Source organism: Mesoplodon bidens, assembly GCF_964165515.1.
Source record: "Mesoplodon bidens genome assembly, chromosome: 14".
NCBI lineage: Eukaryota > Metazoa > Chordata > Mammalia > Artiodactyla > Ziphiidae > Mesoplodon > Mesoplodon bidens.
In genome coordinates, this window is record NC_138170.1 from 58,090,460 (window position 1) to 58,108,933 (window position 18,474).

Below are 18,474 nucleotides of genomic sequence, written 5' to 3' on the forward strand. Positions count from 1 at the left end.
AGGCAGAGAACACCTCTAACTCTTTCACTTGGGGTGGGGGGAGGCGTTTTAAGCAGGTCTACTAGGAGTCCTAGTCTTTCGGTCGTCCTACATATATAGGTAAGGCATGCTCCTGTGTCCTGCACTGCAGAATGGGCGCTAACGCTCTCCTCCGAGGGCCACTGATAGTCAAGCCTTTAACCCGGGCTCTCCCTCAACATCCTCGCCCAGCCCGGCCTCTGCGCCCCCGCCTGGCCAGCCTGCTTCCCCTCCACGCTAGGTGAGCCCAGGCTGCACCCTGGAGATCTAGGCCCGGGGTTGCCATTGCTGTGGGTTTGGGTCGGTTTTACTTTACCCTCCTTACTTCCAAATAGGTCTGCTTTTCGCTTTGGGACCTCTGTTGGGGAAAGAAGGTTCTGGGCGCGCCGCGGGCGGAGGCGGCCGAGCCGTGCGGCTGCGAAGCGCGCTCGGCCTTGAGCGGCGCGCGGCCGCCGCTGCTGCTGCGCGTGCTGTAGAGGCGCGGGGCCACGCCCTCGGGGGGCGGCGCGCGCGGGAACTCCTTGAGCGAGCGGCTCAGGGGCTTGGTCTTGCCGTGCGCATGCGCCGCCGCCTCCAGCTTGTAGGCGCCGCTGCTACCCGCCGGAGACGTGGCGCTCTTGGGCAGGGGCTGCAGCGGGTGCTCGGGCCTCTCGGCCTCCACGGCGAAGCTGACGGGCCGCAGGAAGCAGATGTCCAGGCTGGACTCGGAAGAGGCGGGCGAGCAGTTCTCGAAGAGGGCCGGCGCCTGGAAGGGCTCCTCGTCGTAGGGCGCGGGCAGCGCGAAGATCTCGCCGCCGTACTCGAACTCGTCGTAGGCCGCGGGCACGTAGCCGCGGGCGTCGGGCAGGAGCTCGGCCGGGGCGCGCAGGGAGCGCTCCACGTTGCCCAGCTGCTCAGCCGGAGAGGGCTCGAAGTCCATCTCCGGGATGGCCTGCAGGGGCCCAGCGAGCGCCTTCACGTCCTGCTCGGCTGCACAGAACTGCCCCGGCGCCAGGAGGCTCTCAGGCCTCTCGTGCTTTCTGCCCTCTATCTCCCAGTCACTGGGCTTTCCGGGCTGCATGCTCTCCATCAAGCTTTGCTGTTGTTGGCTTTTCTTCACTGGGGGCATCAAATGTCTTTAAAAGGGAAAGAGAATACAAAACAAGTGTGCTTACGGTTTGTTAGCGCACGCCTCTCACCGAGCAGCGCAAGACCGGGACCAACAAACACTGCCTGCTGGATACCACTTAGGTGCAAACTGCCGACTCCCTCCTCTCCGTCCCTCCCAGCCGCCTACGTGTGTTACCTACCAAGCGCCACAGGCTTCTCAGATTAAGGAGTCCCCACGAGCTCTGGTCCCCCAAGTGGGAGAGTGAAAGTGACCATCCGTGAAGGGGATGCCGGAAGTACCCGTCTGAGCCCGGAGGCACTGCTCAGAGATGGCTGGTAGGCCAAGGCTGCTCATCATTCCCCATGTGGAATCTCCGACCCTTCCCACCACTTGTCAAGGCCCCAAGGCACCTCTTTTCTCTCTTCTCTCCCTTTCTTGCCCTAGCAGAGTCATGTAAAATCATGGAAACAACTTTTGTTCAACTCGTGGATCTTAATGCTTAAGAATTCCCAGATGAAGTAAGTGGAGTACAGTCTTGATAACCGTTGAATCTGAATGTTGGTGTGTGGGGTTTACTGTACATTTTACTTTTCTGTATGTTTGAAATTTTCATAATAAACTAAAAATTGCTCGTGGCTACAAAGCATGCTATATAAGTCGTCTCAAACTTCCACCCAAAAAAATATTACTGAAATGAAAAGGCTGTCACTCTGAATATGCCCAATTTCATGGAGGGTTTTTTGTTTAATCATAGATAAAGAATAACATTGGATACTTGGATAGAAGACCCATCAGATTGGATGTGGTTTGCCAGCTCTGCTGGAATTAATTGCCAGACAGATGTGAGTGGACTACGACACACTGACCCAAACTGGTTGTGCTAGTTTATTTATTCATACTTAGTTCTACCACAAACATGCATAAAGAATGCAGATGTAAACGCTAACACTGAGTATCTTTCTCTGGTGGTCTTAAGATGAAAATGAGGTCTCACATTTACAGAGATGAAACAAATAGTGAAATGAAATATTGACTTGAATTCTCTTTTAACTTGGAAGATTCTTGTTGGGTTTTTTTCTGGCTATGTTTCTAACACAGAGTGCAATGGCAGCCATCTTCTTCAGTCTGGATATAATCTCTAGGGATTTCTTTTTTTGGCTCTATTTGTCTCACTTCAAAGTAGAGAGTCACTGTTTTAAGAGCTGAAGTGATCCACAAACTAAAATTCCACTTCCTGTCTCCCACTCCCCACCCAGGAAAGGTATTTTTTCTGTAAGGAGTTCTCTCCTTATAGGACTTCCAGGATTTTCTCTATAGTAAGAAAATCATCCTGGGCTCTATTTATAGAAAAGTGAATGTCTTATAGGTTTTCAGAATGATTATAAAATTTCTCCCTTCTGCCTCCACATTTGCACTTCCATCTCTCACTGACAAGTGTTCTCAATTTTAAGAGATAAGGGCAGAAAGCAAACAGGATTTATTTTGTGTTATTGATCAGTTGCTCCTTCCAGTGACTAATTAGCATTCTAAAAACTGTAGGGATTAAACATTGAAGTAATCTCAACTGCCTACCTCTCACTTCATTGTAGTTTTAGAAAAGTAGCTTCTTGCATGATTTCTAAATTTTCCTTAAGATAATAAAACCCAAAGCAGAAATTATAGCCTAAGGAATTAGTTTCATGAGAATTGTCTATATTTGGTAAATTGGGGGTTTGGAATTTTGAGTTTTGGTTTCCCTTATTCTTCCAGAAGTCCTAGTTTCAAAGGTGGCCAAGTTGACATCCTTCAGAGGTAAAATGAGTTCCAGATATGTAAATAGCCTAATCCTTACCCTGAAGATCATCAAGAAGTTGGCTGAATGAGAATCCAGCTTAGTGTGCAAGAGGGTTGTGTGCAGCGACTTTAAAAGACTGTCAAATCCATCCACTGCCCAGAACAGCTTTCAGAGAAGCTGTCATAAGTGAAGAACAGAGATCATGAAGTCCCTTTCTGAAGAAGCTTCAAGGAGAATTGGGAAGGGCTAAACAGGGTTTAGCCCTAAAGGGTTTCCACCTTTCTGAGGGGTTGTAAAATGCCTTCCTGTCATCTTACAGCACTCCCTTCCACTCTGTCATTGTCCAAACCCAGAGAGACTCATGCTGTAGGTGGAGGGTGGTTATGTGTGATAGAATTGTTGGGAGTAACCTCCAGCCTCTAGGCCTGCTCTTTAACATAAGTGCCGTCCTCTGGGATCCAAACTTTGCGTCAGCTGCTTGCCTGCCACATATGGGCCTGATGGGGCAAGAGGGAGGAAGGAGTCCTGTAGGTCATACTCCTAATACAGGCTGGCCTCTGCTACCCCACACGGACCACCTGGGAGGGGAGGGCATTGTCAGTAACCTTTCCACAGCAACAGGTGCTTACGTGACAGCAGGGCCAGAACTGGGAGCAGGAGAGTAGGGTTGCAGCATCTCTTCGGAGTGGATCCCACTGTCACGGACAGCCTCGGGGCCTGCAGTGGGAGAAGCATCTTGCCCGGCATTTGCACACTGGGAAGCCAGCCCTTTGTACAGCTTCGCCATGGATGACCTAATGGAATGGAGGTAATTATTCTCAGGGTCTACAATGGGAAATCAGCTCTCTGAACACACATTATACCAAGAAAGGCAGACTATTTCTCAGATGAAGCTCAGCTGTGAAGTTCTCGGTCTCTCCGGGGCTCTCTACAAACCAGGTTGCTTACATAATAGAGTGCAAGCTGGATGCTGGGTAGGAGTAGGGATGCTGATTAATTGGCTGAATTGAGTTTGGGGGTAAGGGGAGTATAAGGAGAAGTCATCCATTAGAGGAGCCCTGGCTTGGGACATAGCATGTTTCACTGGTGTAAAGCACGCACAGAAATGATTCTGTTTTCCTCATTGGATTGGGATGAGGTTGAAAGAATTCCAGGTTATTAGGAAGCTTTGTTACGAGTTGCTTCTGTTCCCTCATAAGCCCAGATTTTCCTTAATCAGTCCTTCCTGTTTCCTCTTAGTGTGAAGTCCTTTCAACCACCACCCCCTCCCTTATTTGTTTTATTGTTATCCATAGCACTTAAACCATCTAACTTATTTATTAACTGGCTACCCAGGTCTAGAAAGTAAGCTCCATGTGGCAAAGGTTTTTGTCTGTTTTGTTCTTTGCAGTATATTCAGTTTGCTGAACAGTGCCTGATATACAGTAAGTGCTCAGTAAATATTTCTTGAATTAATGAAAGAAATCACATTCTGGCCTTTAAACTGCAACTTTAAACCTGGCAAGTTTAGTGAAACAACTATTTTTGAGGTGGTTAGCAACATGAGATAATAGAATAGAAGGTCTGCATAAGCGTTAGAGTAAAAGTGCTTATTTTTCTAAATTAATTTCCACCGGGTAGTAAGTACCTCCCTCCTGTAACCAACCAGGTCACCTCTCTTCCCTCCCCTGCTCTCTCTTCTCTTCCGCCTCCATCACTGCATTTCAGCCGCTTTACATTCAATGTGGTTACTTGTGACAAACACTCACATTGACCGTCTGTATCCCTGTTCTCAGAAACCTTTGATCAGCCCTCTAGACTGTATCATCAGAACCTTACTTCTTGAGTTTTTTCCGTTTCTGAATAAGCAAATCCTCATTGCACTGAAACAGCAGGGTGTAGTGTGAGATAAATACTCGCAGGCGTTGAACACACACAAGAAGTAGGTAATAGTCAGGGTGTTCCTGCTCTGTGAACTTCAGGACGTTCTGGATGGAGGAAAAAAGGAAGCAGCATTGCATAGTTAGAATGAAAAGTTGTTTCGTCTCTTCTGTACCTTGCCTTGATCTGTTGTGAGAGTTTGGTAGGCATTTAATCAAAATGATGTAAATAGCCAATTGAATTACAAACTGAAAAGTCAAACTTGCTGTTCTCTTTGTCCATCACACCAAGGGAAAATAATAGTCACTATTGCTCCTGTTCGAGTTGAATTTGAACATAATTCCATCTGAAAAATTAGAAGGATCTACTAATTAGATCTCTGAAGTAATGGAGCCATTCTAACAATTACTCTCTATAGGCACTGCCTTACAACCCAAAGGAGTCAGACCAATGGTGAGAAGGTCAGGCATCAAGGCTGGAAGTGAGGGGATGTTTATGATCAAGCCTGGCCTAGTGGCCCCTCCTGTTACATTGCCTGCTGTGCTATAGTGGAACGTGCATGCTGGTTGGATTTGGGAAAGCTGACAGTTATTGAGTGCTTCCTATTGCCAAGCACTAAGTCCTTTACATTATCTTCTCATTTAATTTTTACCACAACCCAGTTAGATATATGCCATTGTTACTCCAATTAACAAACAAGGAAATCAAAGCACAGTGAAGTTAAGTAATCTTCACTGGGTCACACATCTAATGAGTAGCAGAGTCAGGATTTGAACTCAAGTCAGACAGCAGAATCTGGGCTCTTATTTACTTACTTACAACCTGCTTGCAAGACCTGGGTTTCAGGCCTATATTTTTTTCACTGACCAGGTGTCTTAACTTGGGCAAGTTACTTCTTTGGGTCTCCATTTCCTTATCTAAAAAAATGTTAATAATGATACCTATTTCATGGGATTGTTGAAAAGATTAAATTAGACAATTACTGTGAGAATGATTTTAAGATCTAAAGCCACATACAATTGAAAGTCTTTTTATTATTAATACTGGGCTACTTCTACCTGAGACAAACCCCAAGCATTTCTGAGATGCTTTCACTGAATTACTTAAGAAGATCAGTCAGCAATTAAACCAGAACAGGTGGGTGGTGGGAAGAAGAGGGGCTGGTAGGGGTGCTGATGAGTCTCTCTTTCTCAACTCTACTGCCTCCAAGATGCTACAAACCCTGCGGGGAAATGGTGTGAAGAAGTCAGCTCATCAGCTTCTCCATGCTTCTCCTGTGACACAAGACATAAGCACGATGTATTGTAGACCCTTGGACGCAAGCCAAAAGAAAGTAGTAGTCAGGGGTGAATTTAGATGGCTGTAGAACCAAGGTGGAAGGGACTGAATAGGTATCCAGGGTCTGGCAGGAGCTGCCATAGAAAGATCCTGGATCAGCATAGGTGTGAATTGCTGGTCAATGAAGATAGAACTTCATTTTTGGCATCACGAGCCAAAAATTTTTAGAGAATGAGATTTTAGCTCATACCGCAAGGTGGAGATGGGGTAATCATAACAATCTAAATCAGTTAAACGCTTCTTAGAAATATTAATGATTCCTTGACCCTTCACAGTGTCTTTCATTGGAAGCGAAAAACAACTGTTTAGCATGAAAATCAGTTTAGTGGCTTGACCAGCCATACCTACCTGCAGATGTATCAGATATTCAGGGATGCGCTGAACTATGTGAAAAAACAGTGTATAGATGTCAGACTTAATCTCTTCGTCACCCTGAATGAAAGAAAGTTGGAGTCAGTCTTCAGTGTCCCTCCAGCTCTGGTTGTCAAACCCCATTGTCAGTTCCCCCAGAGTAGGAAGGGTTTACTCTCTTCTCTGAAGAGAATTTTCTTCATCTAGAGTGTCATGCAGCATTGATCTTTTGGGGGACATGCTCAAGGAGACAACTCTTCTCTAGCAGGGAGCATGTCCTATACTTCTTTAGAATCCACCCAAGTTTCCCAACGACTCCCTCCTCCTCCCCACCCTCCAACACCATCTTAGCACAGTGGGCATTCAGTAAATTATGTATGAGTTGACTAAATTCATTAAGGTTCTTCAGCCAGTAATCTTTACAGTGGTTTACGAATAGGCACTAAGGGTGGACTGGAGCCTCATGAGAATGGGGAAGGGAGTATGATTAGAAACTGGTCGGCTGGCCTGGCAGCAGGAAACATGATGGACCTTTTCCATGTCCCTTCCCCTCCTTTCCCTTTCTCAAATATTTGCTGAGCGCTAACACGTGGCTGGTATTGTACTGGGTTGGGAGCAGTAGGGGGTCGAAGTAGAAAGTTAATAGAGCCTCTCACCTCTTGTGAAACTTGATTAACTCTTAGCTTTAGAGCTCCTGATACGGTTCTTTTCTATTGACCTAAAATAACTAGAATTGTCTTATATTTATATATGCTTCTTGAGCACCTAATATATCATTGCAGAAGCAATACTTAAAGCAACATGACTAAAGCCATTTTATAATCTTATAAACTGACAGATACAGGATAACATGAATTTAATATTCAGTTCATATTGTCTGAGCCTGTAAAACCCAAAACCCCTCAAGGCTGCAAGCTGCAGTCTGAAGATCTCTGCTTAGAATAGCTGTTTACTTTGTCTGTATTTCCCATGGAATGGAACAGAAGGTCATTAAGGAACAGCAAAGACCAAAGCAATGGCACTGATCCTTGAGTGGGCTCCTTTGACCCCAGGGAGGAGTGTCAGTGGCTCTGTTCAAGCCATTCCCCAGCCTGGAGAACAAGCTCAGAGTGCATGTGCTGTAGTTTCTGGGCAGATGAGCAACATCATATAGTCACACACGTAACCAAAGGACAGTGCACACATACCTCCTTCAGAACAACCACGTGAACCAAAGAGATGCATTCTGGCAGGTCCCTCAGGTAAGCAACATAATAATCCAAAAAATTATTCTTGAAAACAAGCAGAAAAAGGCATGGTAAGAACCTGGAGACCAGAATGATAACAACTATTATGTTTACAGAGTCATGCATATTAAATGGAGTACTTTGCAGAGATGATTTTAATCATTCATTTAATGTGTTTAGTAAATTTTTTTTATTCACCTTAAAAAATCTTTTTGGTTTTAAGGAAAATATTCCTGTGGATTTGGAAAACAAAACTCAGTATCCCTGCTTTAACGAGAGAAAGTGAAATGATAAACCAAAGCAGAGGGAAGGGGCCATGTAAGTTGAAAAATAATTTTCAAAGCTGTTCAATGATAAAAATGCATATTTTGTTTTTTAATTACTTTCATTAATGATGAAATGCTTCAATCATCTACATCGAAATGAGGAACTTTGTCCAACTCACCTCATAGTTTCTAGACCAGGGATTCTCGACTTTTTCCACTAATTGCATATTCACCTATGGAATATCCCCTCAGGAAAACAGTTCTCACCTTTCAAAGTTATACTCCCATAGATATAACAATTTTCAGCTCAAGAAAGCATACTGAATACAAATGAGTAAATGTGATATTAGAGGGATAGTATTACATCCACTCTATACAAGTAAATAATTTGTAAATTTTGTATTATTAATCACAGCTGAGAATCCTCACTATGCAGAGGTTAACTGCAGGCAAAATCTGGCTTGCAGACCAGTTTTAATTAGCCCACACAATGTTTTTAAAATAAGAAAATTTCACACAAAATTCTGGATTTCCAGCTTCTCTTAAAATATCAGAAGTTCTGGTAACTCTAGTCCTTTTCCCCTGCGTAACAATTGGATAAAGCTGAGTAGCTATTCTTTGTTGAAAGCATATGTGCTCCACTTAAGCTCACTTCCCTGCAGTCCACATTGTTTTACATTCAGCTCACTTCAACTCACTAATGTCACTGTCTGGCCCTATAGGCATTTGAGTTTGCAACTTGTGGCCTAAATCATACTTTCTTTGAAGAACATTATAGAGATTTCAAACCTTAGCATCCTTTCTCCAGGGAAGTGAAAACAAAAAACATTCCAGACAAATAACTGCCCATCACATTTTTAAAAATCTCTAGGAAATGAAATTGTGCTTGAAAGTACATACATATATACAAACTCTCATATATTTATGTTATATGTATGTATGGATATATATGTGCATGTATATATATTATACACAAATACACACACATACATACACATACACGTGCATATTCAATGGGGGCAGTTACAGTACAGTGGAAAGTGATGATCTGGAAGTTAAAAGACTTGGGTTCTAGCCACAGACCTACAAATATCTAGATAGCTGGGTGATTTCAGCCAAGGCTTTTAATTTCTCTGAACTTTATTTCAGTATCTGTAGAATGAGGAGGTTAGACTAGATCTCAGGAGTTCCTCTAACTCTGAAATTCACTGATTCTAGATTCTCTATTAAGAGAAACAGACAAGGGAGACACAGACACATATAATTCAAGTTTATAAAGGATTAAGAAAAAAACTTACCTCATCATTTGTTAACTTAAGGAATAAATCTCCAAGGACCCCTTGGCGTGGCCACTTCAAGACCCTTTCCTGCAGAGCATGAAGCAAATCCAGGTGCTGCTGGACAAGGTACCGTAAAGAGCCAGGGAAGAGGCTTGGAACAGAATAGACACACAAACCAGGTGTAGAGAAGAAAAGGCTCTACAAGAATATATGGAGCAGGTCCCATTTTCCCAGCCATTCAAAATATGTTGAGTCACAGGTCTGCCTTTAGTATTCAAAAAAACAGTCTGTCATCGTCAACCTCACAGCAGATATCCTCAGACTATAGAAAGACCCCTTTACTGATGGCTCCTATACGAATGTTATTGAACTAGTAAAGGGCACATCACTCTAATGGCCTTTTTAAAGCTTACCTGGTACACTTTTATTTACGTGACAGTGGAAATTTTAAGGGAAATCTTTTTCAAAGTTTTAAAGTTATTCCCATTTGATGTGCAAATTGTCTATTCTAATTAATGTTGCAGATGAGGACACTAAGGTGGCCCTGGGTCATTCTCAGCTACTGGGTAGGAGACTGTACTTAGATAAGGAGGAATTTTGTTTAAAGCTGGCAACTGAAAGCTCGGGATGAGGGCATAAGAGTGTTCCTTTTCCCCTTTCCTTCAGTTTCTAAGAAGAATCTGGGCAAGGATGGAGTCTTGCTGGGGGCGGCTACAAACTAGGCCTGGCCTGCTACTCCCAGGAGTTTTGCTGAGCCCCCTTCCTGCACTCACATCCCCCCAGCCATCTCAGTGTGCCTCATTTTTTTCAGAGGAAATGAGGGAAAGAAGAGAGAAGTCAGAGGAGGATGGGGTGGAGAGGAAAGACAGAATCATAGGAGGAAGAAGAAGGGGGATTGGATGGAGAAGGGAGGTGAGCAGCGGCCTGTAGGAGCGAGGAAGGAAGAAGCAGGAAGAGTGAAGTCTTATTGGGCGACAGCAAGGATTTCAGCTCCAGCTTGGTAACTTAGGGAAATTGAAAATAGGTTCCCCTGTGCTTTTTTTTTTTTTTTTTTTCTTTTTGCGGTATGCGGGCCTCTCACTGTTGTGGCCTTTCCCGTTGCGGAGCACAGGCTCCGGATGTGCAGGCCCAGTGGCCATGGCTCACGGGCCCAGCCGCTCCGCGGCATATGGGATCCTCCCAGACCGGGGCACGAACCCGTATCCCCTGCATCGGCAGGCGGACTCTCAACCACTGCGCCACCAGGGAGGCCCTCCCCTGTGCTTTTAAGACCACAAGGTTTTTGGGGGGGTTTGTTGGTTGGTTGGCTTTTTTGTTTGTTTTTTCTTTTAGGTAAGAAGTAGATTTATTAATATCCTTTGTAAAGAGGTTGTAGGAGAATGGGGTGCAAGAGGGGCTTCCCTGGGGCGCAGTGGTTGAGAATCTGCCTGCTAATGCAGGGGACACGGGTTCGAGCCCTGGTCTGGGAGGGTCCCACATGCCGCGGAGCAGCTGGGCCCGTGAGCCACAACTACTGAGCCTGCGCGTCTGGAGCCTGTGCTCCGCAACGAGAGGCCGCGATAGTGAGAGGCCCGCGCACCGCGATGAAGAGTGGCCCCTGCTTGCCACAACTAGAGAAAGCCCTCGCACAGAAACGAAGACCCAACACAGCAAAAATAAATTAATTAATTAATAAACTCCTACCAGCAACATCTTCTTTAAAAAAAAAAAAAAAAAAAAGAATGGTCATGTCCCAGGTCTTGGGCGGGTCCCTGGGACAGGCTGCCAAGTAAGGGTCCTTGGCTTCGCGCAGCAAAGAATTCAAGGGCTAGCCATAGTAGAGTGAAAGCAGAGATACACATCCATAGGCAGAATGCAGTCTGTCTCAAAAGGGGAGGGCGGCCAAGACCACAAGTTTAACAAAGATGAAAGTGATGGTCTGCTTGTTGCTGAGAACCAAACTTATTTGGATATTTCCCCAGGGTCTACTGAGAGTAAATTAGTGGACAGTTGGGGTGCTTTGCCAACCGCAAACAAGCAGACCTTTGTTGAGAACAGAAGGAAGGACGCCAGTTTGAAAGGAGGTGTTTTCAGCCCATCTCCAGGCAAAAAAGACTCCCCCGTGGTCGTAGCTCAGAGAAGACACACAAATGCCAGAATGGGATACCCAGCCTCCTGTGAAAAGATACAAGGATTCCTTCCACCCCGATCTGACCACCCCCTGTGCCTCCACACATGCAGAGCCAGCTGATCCATAAGCGTGGGACGAGAGACCTGTGCTAGGCTGGTGCAGTGGGCTCAGAAGATCTAAGTAATCCCTGTCTAGACCAAAGGGAATTTGGAGGAGTGGCTGGGAGACAGTCTTGACTGGGAGAAGACCTTAAAGCTGATGGAGGAAAGCACAACTGATCAAACTGAAAGAGTGAAACACTGCACCAGCAAAAGATCTAGATGTGAAAGATTTCTCCCCACCCAGAGGCTGACGGTGACTTTGGGTAATATTCCTGGTGTGACACTGAGACATGTTAGGGCACCGTGGTGAGATATGACTTTCTGATGGGTTGTCACTGTAGGTTATATAATATGTCTTGGGTTATCTCTTTTCTTTTTCTCTCCTTCCTTCCTTTCCTGTCCTGTCCTTTCTTTTTCTTTCCTTTCTAGAAAGCTGCCTTCTGCTACACTGTGACCAGTGTACTTGCAGAGTTGGCAGCTGGTAACTTGGTTAGAGTCCAGATGTCTCCTGGACTGTCCACTGGGCTAACAGTAAGGTTTCAGGATGAAGGTCAGAAAAGGCTAAGTCTCCCATGAAGCATCATGGAAGCATGTAAGTTACATGAAGGGCAATGGTTTACAGTGGGTTCTGTACCAAATATTGAAAACAGGCTTTAAAAATTTTTTTTAATTTAATAAGGTTAATATTTGAAATCAGGGAAGAGTGTGGACGAGGTAAGCCAGGAAGTGGAGAGCAGAGGGAGAAAGAAGCAAGAAGCATAGACACACTTAATCTATTTCACTATTTTGCCTGGAGCCAGACCTGATTCCCAGAAGCAAGTTTTTCATTAAGACAAAAGTATTACATGCTCAACTTATTTTCTATTCCTTACCAGGAGTGAGATTATGGCAACATGAGTAGTTTATTCTTTCTAAAGCCTTCAAAGTAATTTCAACTCCCGCAATACAGTACCCAAGCAACGAGAAAAATAAACTAAAAGCAATCAATGAAAATCCAGTTACAGTTTCAAATTAATAACTTAGCTCTTAAGTCAAAACAGCTCCTGAGCTTCAGCTGCAGGGTGAGGCATCGATAATTAAAATATGTGCCACCTGGTGGTGATCTGAAGCACACAGCTCTCTGAGTTCTTGGTAGAGGTGGCCCTGGAGTTTAGCTTTTAAGGCTAACTGGCAGTCCTGTGGAGCTGACTTTGTCCTTCCTGATAAGGGTTCAGACAGGACTGTTTGAGCCTGAGGTTGTGGCTCTGTGTGCGTGAATCATACCGGAAAAAGCCAAGAACTCCAACTTCTGTGATCCTCCTACAGATGAACAACAGCCTGCACGTTCCCCTCAGGCGTCAGCTGGCAGCCTTTGCCCCTGCAGCGTCAGGCCCTTTTAGCCAGGGGCAGGGCTGGCTTGAAACAGCCTGAGGAGACTCCTGAGTGCTTCATGTTTTTCTGCGGAAAACCTGAAGTTTTATTTTATAGGCTTGAGAAGACATGGCAACCTCAGGTTTGAGTGTCAGGTATGTAGTTGCAGTGGGTGTTGTTTTCACCCCCAGGTGACTTTTCAGTGAGGGTAGAAGATGCAGAAGGCCTGCAGTTTGTGATGGGAAAAATAGTAAATGTTAATAAATAATTTTTATCTTTGCATAGGAGGAAAAATGCCAGTAGGGAAGAGGAATAATCTCATTCTGTTTTGTATTTCATTCAGCTGGTCTACTTAAATAAAGTACACCTAGAGGCTTCAGAAAGCTTTAAAAAAAAAAAAAAGAAACATAGTGAGTAAAGGAGGAGGATGAAGATCTAACCCCAGGTAGGAGAAGGGCAACACTGCAAACCCCAGAACCAGAGATTAGCACTAAGAGTACTAAGTTGAAGCTTTTCTCTTCTTGGGCTATGAAAACAAAAAAGAGGGTTGCTTAGCAGATAACTAACATGAATAGCATTATCATGGATATGAGAAATAGCCATTGTCTTACTTTTACTGAGGATGGCATGATAGTTTTAATTTTTTTTAATCTCAGGATTTGGGGGAAAGGCCCACTTCTTCCTCAGTAATGGGTCATGAGAAGTAGAAGTGAGGGCAAGTAGAAAAGAGCTTCCGTGAGCTAAGAATATATCCCTACCTGACAAGTCAGCTGAGATCTGAAGTAAGAACTTATGGGCGGTTAAGAGAGAAGCATAAGTTGTGAAATAGGAAGAGACAAAGTCGGCTTCTGGCTGAGGCACTTGGCATATTGCTGTTAGTCGAGGTGGTATCTTTGCAATCACGTGGTCCTTAGGGAAGCAGTGTGATGTTGAAAGTGCAAAAGACACAGGGTCAGACAGGCCTGGGCTTGAGTTCTGGCACCTATTGGTTTTGTGGCTTTAAAACTCTCTAGACCTGAGTTTCTTCATCTATAAGGTAGGATTCACAGGGTTCTTGTGAAGATTTCATGAAGTTAATATACATGAAGTGCCAAGCATGGGGCCTGGTTACTGTATTCCAGAACAAACAATCCTCTCTTTCTCTCTCCTTGCTCCATCCCCACATTCTCAGAGACTGGAAAGAGATGCTGCTGGCTTAGAATCTTAGATGTGGAGGCAAAGCCCATCAAAAGGTATACGGAGTTTTAGATTGGTTTTTAATGTAAACTGAGCAAGTCTTTGGCAACAGCAAGGTAGCTAGAGGCCAGAGAGACTTCTCAGAGGGCTGAAGGGGCAATCTGGGAGGGTAGGACAAGCTCGATTGGGGTGAAGGAGGGGGAATCAAGTGGCCAGAAGGGAAAGGAAGGACCAGCAAGAATCTAGGTGGCCGCTGAGAGAAAGCAAAACCCAATCCAGAGCCTCTCTTGTTCACAGCTTTAAGTGTCACATTACCCTTTCTGCTCCTTGCTGCTTTCTGTTTTGTTTACTTCATAATTCTTTTCTTTAACAATGAATATTCCTTTTTTTAAAGAAATTTATTCCTTTTTATTTATTTATTTTTTACATTTTGGCCACACCGTGCGGCATGTGGGACCTTAGTTCCCCAACTAGGGATCGAATCCGCGCCCCCTGCATTGGAAGCACGGAGTCTTAACCACTGGACCGCCAGGGAAGTCCCAGTGAAACAATTCTTGAAAATAGTTAAGCCACTGGTGGATTTGTCAGGGAATATTTTCTTACCTCAATCACTCAGATAGGGGGAGCATTGCGTTTTGGTGACTGGGTGTACAGCTGGCAGCTGCAAAGCCAAGTAAGATTGGCGGGGGGAGTGGTGATAAGAATCAGGAAAACATAGTTAGGGCATCCCACGGTTTATGAGCCGCCAGTGTATATTACCCGACAGAATGCTTAGAGTCGCGATGCTGTATTTGTCTCCAGTAGTCTATCATCCAGACTTTTCATTTATTTGGATTGGCCTTTTCCTCAGTTGATCTGGATTATTACATCTTTATTACATTAGTCTTTTCCCACCAAATCATAGTTTCTCTTTCCTGCTTTCTCTCAACAGAGAGGCAAGCAGAGCAAATCTGAAGTTTGGAAAGAGAGATAGATGGAGGAGTGTTGTACCCTTGGGGCTAGCAAGCTGTTGTAACACATCACAGGCCCTCTGGAAGCACTGCGCCACAACACAGGTGCACACACACACGACTCACACGTCATCCAGGATCACGTGAACAAACAATGAAAAAGGTCCAAGTTCATAGCTATATCAGCCCTGTATCATTTATCTAATGGCCACTTCAGGCCTCCATTGCATCCATTCCCTGTACTTTCATGAGAAGTGATTCCAGGGGGTCTTCCAGGATCCCAGTGGAACATGCAGATGGCAACAGACAGGAATGCCTCCCTCACTGTAGCATTTATTCCTCTTTTAGGTTCTTAACAGGCCAGGGACACTGAAAGCCCCAGAGACCATCATTTTCTTATCTGCTCAGAATCTAAATTTGAGACTTGCCAAGGGTTACCTGCTGTCCCTGATATTCTCTTTTCAAAGACTATTTCTGGAACTCTTTACAGGTCCCAGAATTCCCAAAGTGGAAACAATAAACAACTTACCTTAAATTTTAATCAACCTGAAAAGCAAAGGCAATGAATACAAGGATACCTTCTCTCTTTGGAATTCCTCTTTCCATCTGACCCCTGGAATGTTGCCTTGATCTTCAGGATCAGAGAGATGTTAATGACATATTTTCTTTCTGATTCAAGCAGTTCCAAAGCCACAGTCTGTCTTTTAGCTTTAAAAACAAACCAAGGAGGGAATTTTAGTTAACCACTCTTCCCTGAAACCCCATTAAATGTTAGAAAGCAATCAAGAGATATTGAAAGCAATATAAAGAGAAACCAACAAGTTTTTGGAAGATGTAAAACAGAATGGATGCATGTTTATTAATTCAGCAGAGTAAAGGGCACAAAACCCTTTACTTTGGTGTTTTCATCTGAGGATGGGAAATCGGCTAAGAAGCAGAAAGGCTCAAGGATTGGAGGCACCAAGGCACCACAGAACGTACAAATAAGGGGCAATGCTGTAAACAGGAGAAGTAATCTATATAAAGTGCAATTGAACCTCCAGCTCCCCATCCCCATGCCAGATGGCTTCCTCATTTCCACCCGGTGGGAAATGAGAAAAATTAAACTAGAGAAGCCTGAGTCTCTGGTATCTGAGCTAACATCAGAGGGCAGAGTTGAGATGCTTAAGAGTGAAGTAAGTCAGAAAGAGAAAGACAAATACCGTATGCTAACACATATATACGGAATTTAAAAAAAAAAAAAAAAAAGGTCATGGAGAACCTAGGGGTAAAACGGGAATAAAGACACAGACCTACTTGAGAATGGACTTGAGGATATGGGGAGGGGGAAGGGTAAGCTGTGACAAAGCGAAAGAGAGGCATGGACATATATACACTACCAAACGTAAGGTAGATAGATAGTGGGAAGCAGCCGCAGAGCACAGGGAGATCAGCTCGGTGCTTTGTGACCGCCTGGAGGGGTGGGATGGGGAGGGTGGGAGGGAGGGAGATGCATGAGGGAAGGGATGTGGGAACAGATGTATATGTATGACTGATTCACTTTGTTATAAAGCAGAAACTAATAAAAATAAATAAATAAATAATAAAAAAATAATAAAAAAAAAGAAAACAAAGGGACTCAGAGAAGGCTTGCATACGGAACAGTCAGACTCCTCTCAGCCTCTTCCAATGCAGGTCCCAGAATGCCAGCAGCCAGACTTACACTGTCCAGGGAGGAGAGGGGAGGACCTTCCACTGGAGAAACTGAACTGCCCAAGTGAAAAAGATCTACAAACACTGACATAAAGAGGTCACCTATCAAAAAGGTAATTTGCCACCTGTTTAGCAGATAATGAAGCTCACTTATTGATAAGCTTAACCAACACAGAATTTTCAGGTTTATTTAAATTTAGGGCTTTTTTCTTGGATATAAATAATTAGCTAAGAATCCTCAGACATTTAATCAATCTTACATCATAAAAGAAAGAGAAGGAAAAAGTATACACTTATTTTTAAAAGGAGGAGGGGGACTTTCCTGGTGGTCCAACGGTTAAGACTCTGTGCTCCCGGGCCTCCCTGGTGGCGCAGTGGTTGAGAGTCTGCCTGCCGATGCAGGGGATACGGGTTCGTGCCCCGGTCTGGGAGGATCCCACATGCCGCGGAGCGGCTGGGCCCGTGAGCCATGGCTGCTGAGGCTGCACATCTGGAGCCTGTGCTTCACAACGGGGGAGGCCACAACAGTGAGAGGCCCACGTACCGCAAAAAAAAAAAAAAAAAAAAAAAAAAAAGACTCTGTGCTCCCAATTCCAGGGGCCCGGGTTCGATCCCTGGTCAGGGAACTAGATCCCGCATGCCACAACTAAGAGCCCACGTGCCGCAACTAAAGATCACGCATGCCACAATTAAAAGATCTCGCCAGCCACAACAAAGATCCCATGTGCTGCAACTAAGAGCTGGAACAACCAAATAAGCAACAACAAAAAAATTTTTTAAAGGGACTTCCCTGGTGGTGCAGTGGTTAAGAATCTGCCTGCCAGTGCAGGGGACACGGGTTCGAGCCCTGGTCTGGGAAGATCCCACATGCCACGGAGCAACTAAGCCCATGTGCCACAACTACTGAGCTTGCGCTCTAGAGCCCCCGAGCCACAACTACTGAGCCCGCATGCTTCAACTACTGAAGCCTGTGCACCTAGAGCCCGTGCTTGGCAACAAGAGAAGCCACCGCAATGAGAAGCCCACGCACAGCAACGAAGAGTAGCCCCTGCTCGCCGCAACCAGAGAAAGCCCGTGTGCAGCAATTATGACTCAGTGCAGCCAAAAAAAAAAAAAAAAAACTACAATATGATACCAGGACACACCCACAAGCATGGTTCAAATTTAAAGGCTGGTCATACTAAATATTGAGAAGGATGTGAAGCAACTGGAACTTTCATTCATTGCTGGTAAGAGTATAAAATGTTCCAACCACTTTGGTAAACTGCTTGACAATTCCTTTTAAACTTAAACATAATCCTATTCTATAATCTAGAGATTCCACTCCTGTGTATACACCCAAGAGAAATGAGGGCATACACTAAAAAAAAAAAAAAAAAAAAATCTGTACAGGAATATTCATGGCAGCTTTCTTTATAATAGCCCTAAACTGGAAACAATCCATATGTCCAGTATCAGGAGAATGGAAAAATTATGGTAAATTTATTCAATATGATTAATAAAAAGGAATAAACTGCTGAATGAATTACACACAACACATTATGTTGAGAGAAAGAGGCCAGACACAAAAGACTATATATTATAATATTCCATTTATATGGAGTCAAGAACAGACACAATTAATTTATAGTGACAGAAGTCAGAGTAGTTGTTCTGTGGGTGGATATTGCCTGGAAAAGTGCATGCGAGAACATTCTGGTGGTAATATTTCTATTATTAGAAATATTAATATATTTATTATATTATACAGGTCTGTATATCATGACCTGGGTAGTGATCACAAGGGGGACAGTGAGCTTAAGCTTAAGCTTTGTGAATTTTACTCTATGTAAATTAACCATCAATAAAGTACTGATAGAAAAATAGAAGCATGAACTCTTTTTAAAACATGG

The 18,474-nt window shown here is 44.3% G+C and overlaps 1 protein-coding gene across 2 annotated transcripts in view; it reads right to left on the bottom strand.

Annotated features, from left to right (window-relative positions):
* ARHGEF33 (Rho guanine nucleotide exchange factor 33) overlaps nt 1-18,474 on the bottom strand; it is a gene marked incomplete at its 5' end in the record, with an annotated part of 45,199 nt that overhangs the window by 10,775 nt on the left and 15,950 nt on the right. For both annotated transcript variants that reach the window (XM_081253510.1, XM_081253511.1), the window contains 7 exons: nt 335-1,133; nt 3,512-3,676; nt 4,701-4,849; nt 6,429-6,512; nt 7,619-7,702; nt 9,222-9,354; nt 15,469-15,598. In XM_081253510.1, coding sequence (XP_081109636.1) covers nt 335-1,133; nt 3,512-3,676; nt 4,701-4,849; nt 6,429-6,512; nt 7,619-7,702; nt 9,222-9,354; nt 15,469-15,598 — 1,544 coding nt within the window. The remainder of the gene's footprint in view (nt 1-334; nt 1,134-3,511; nt 3,677-4,700; nt 4,850-6,428; nt 6,513-7,618; nt 7,703-9,221; nt 9,355-15,468; nt 15,599-18,474) is intronic.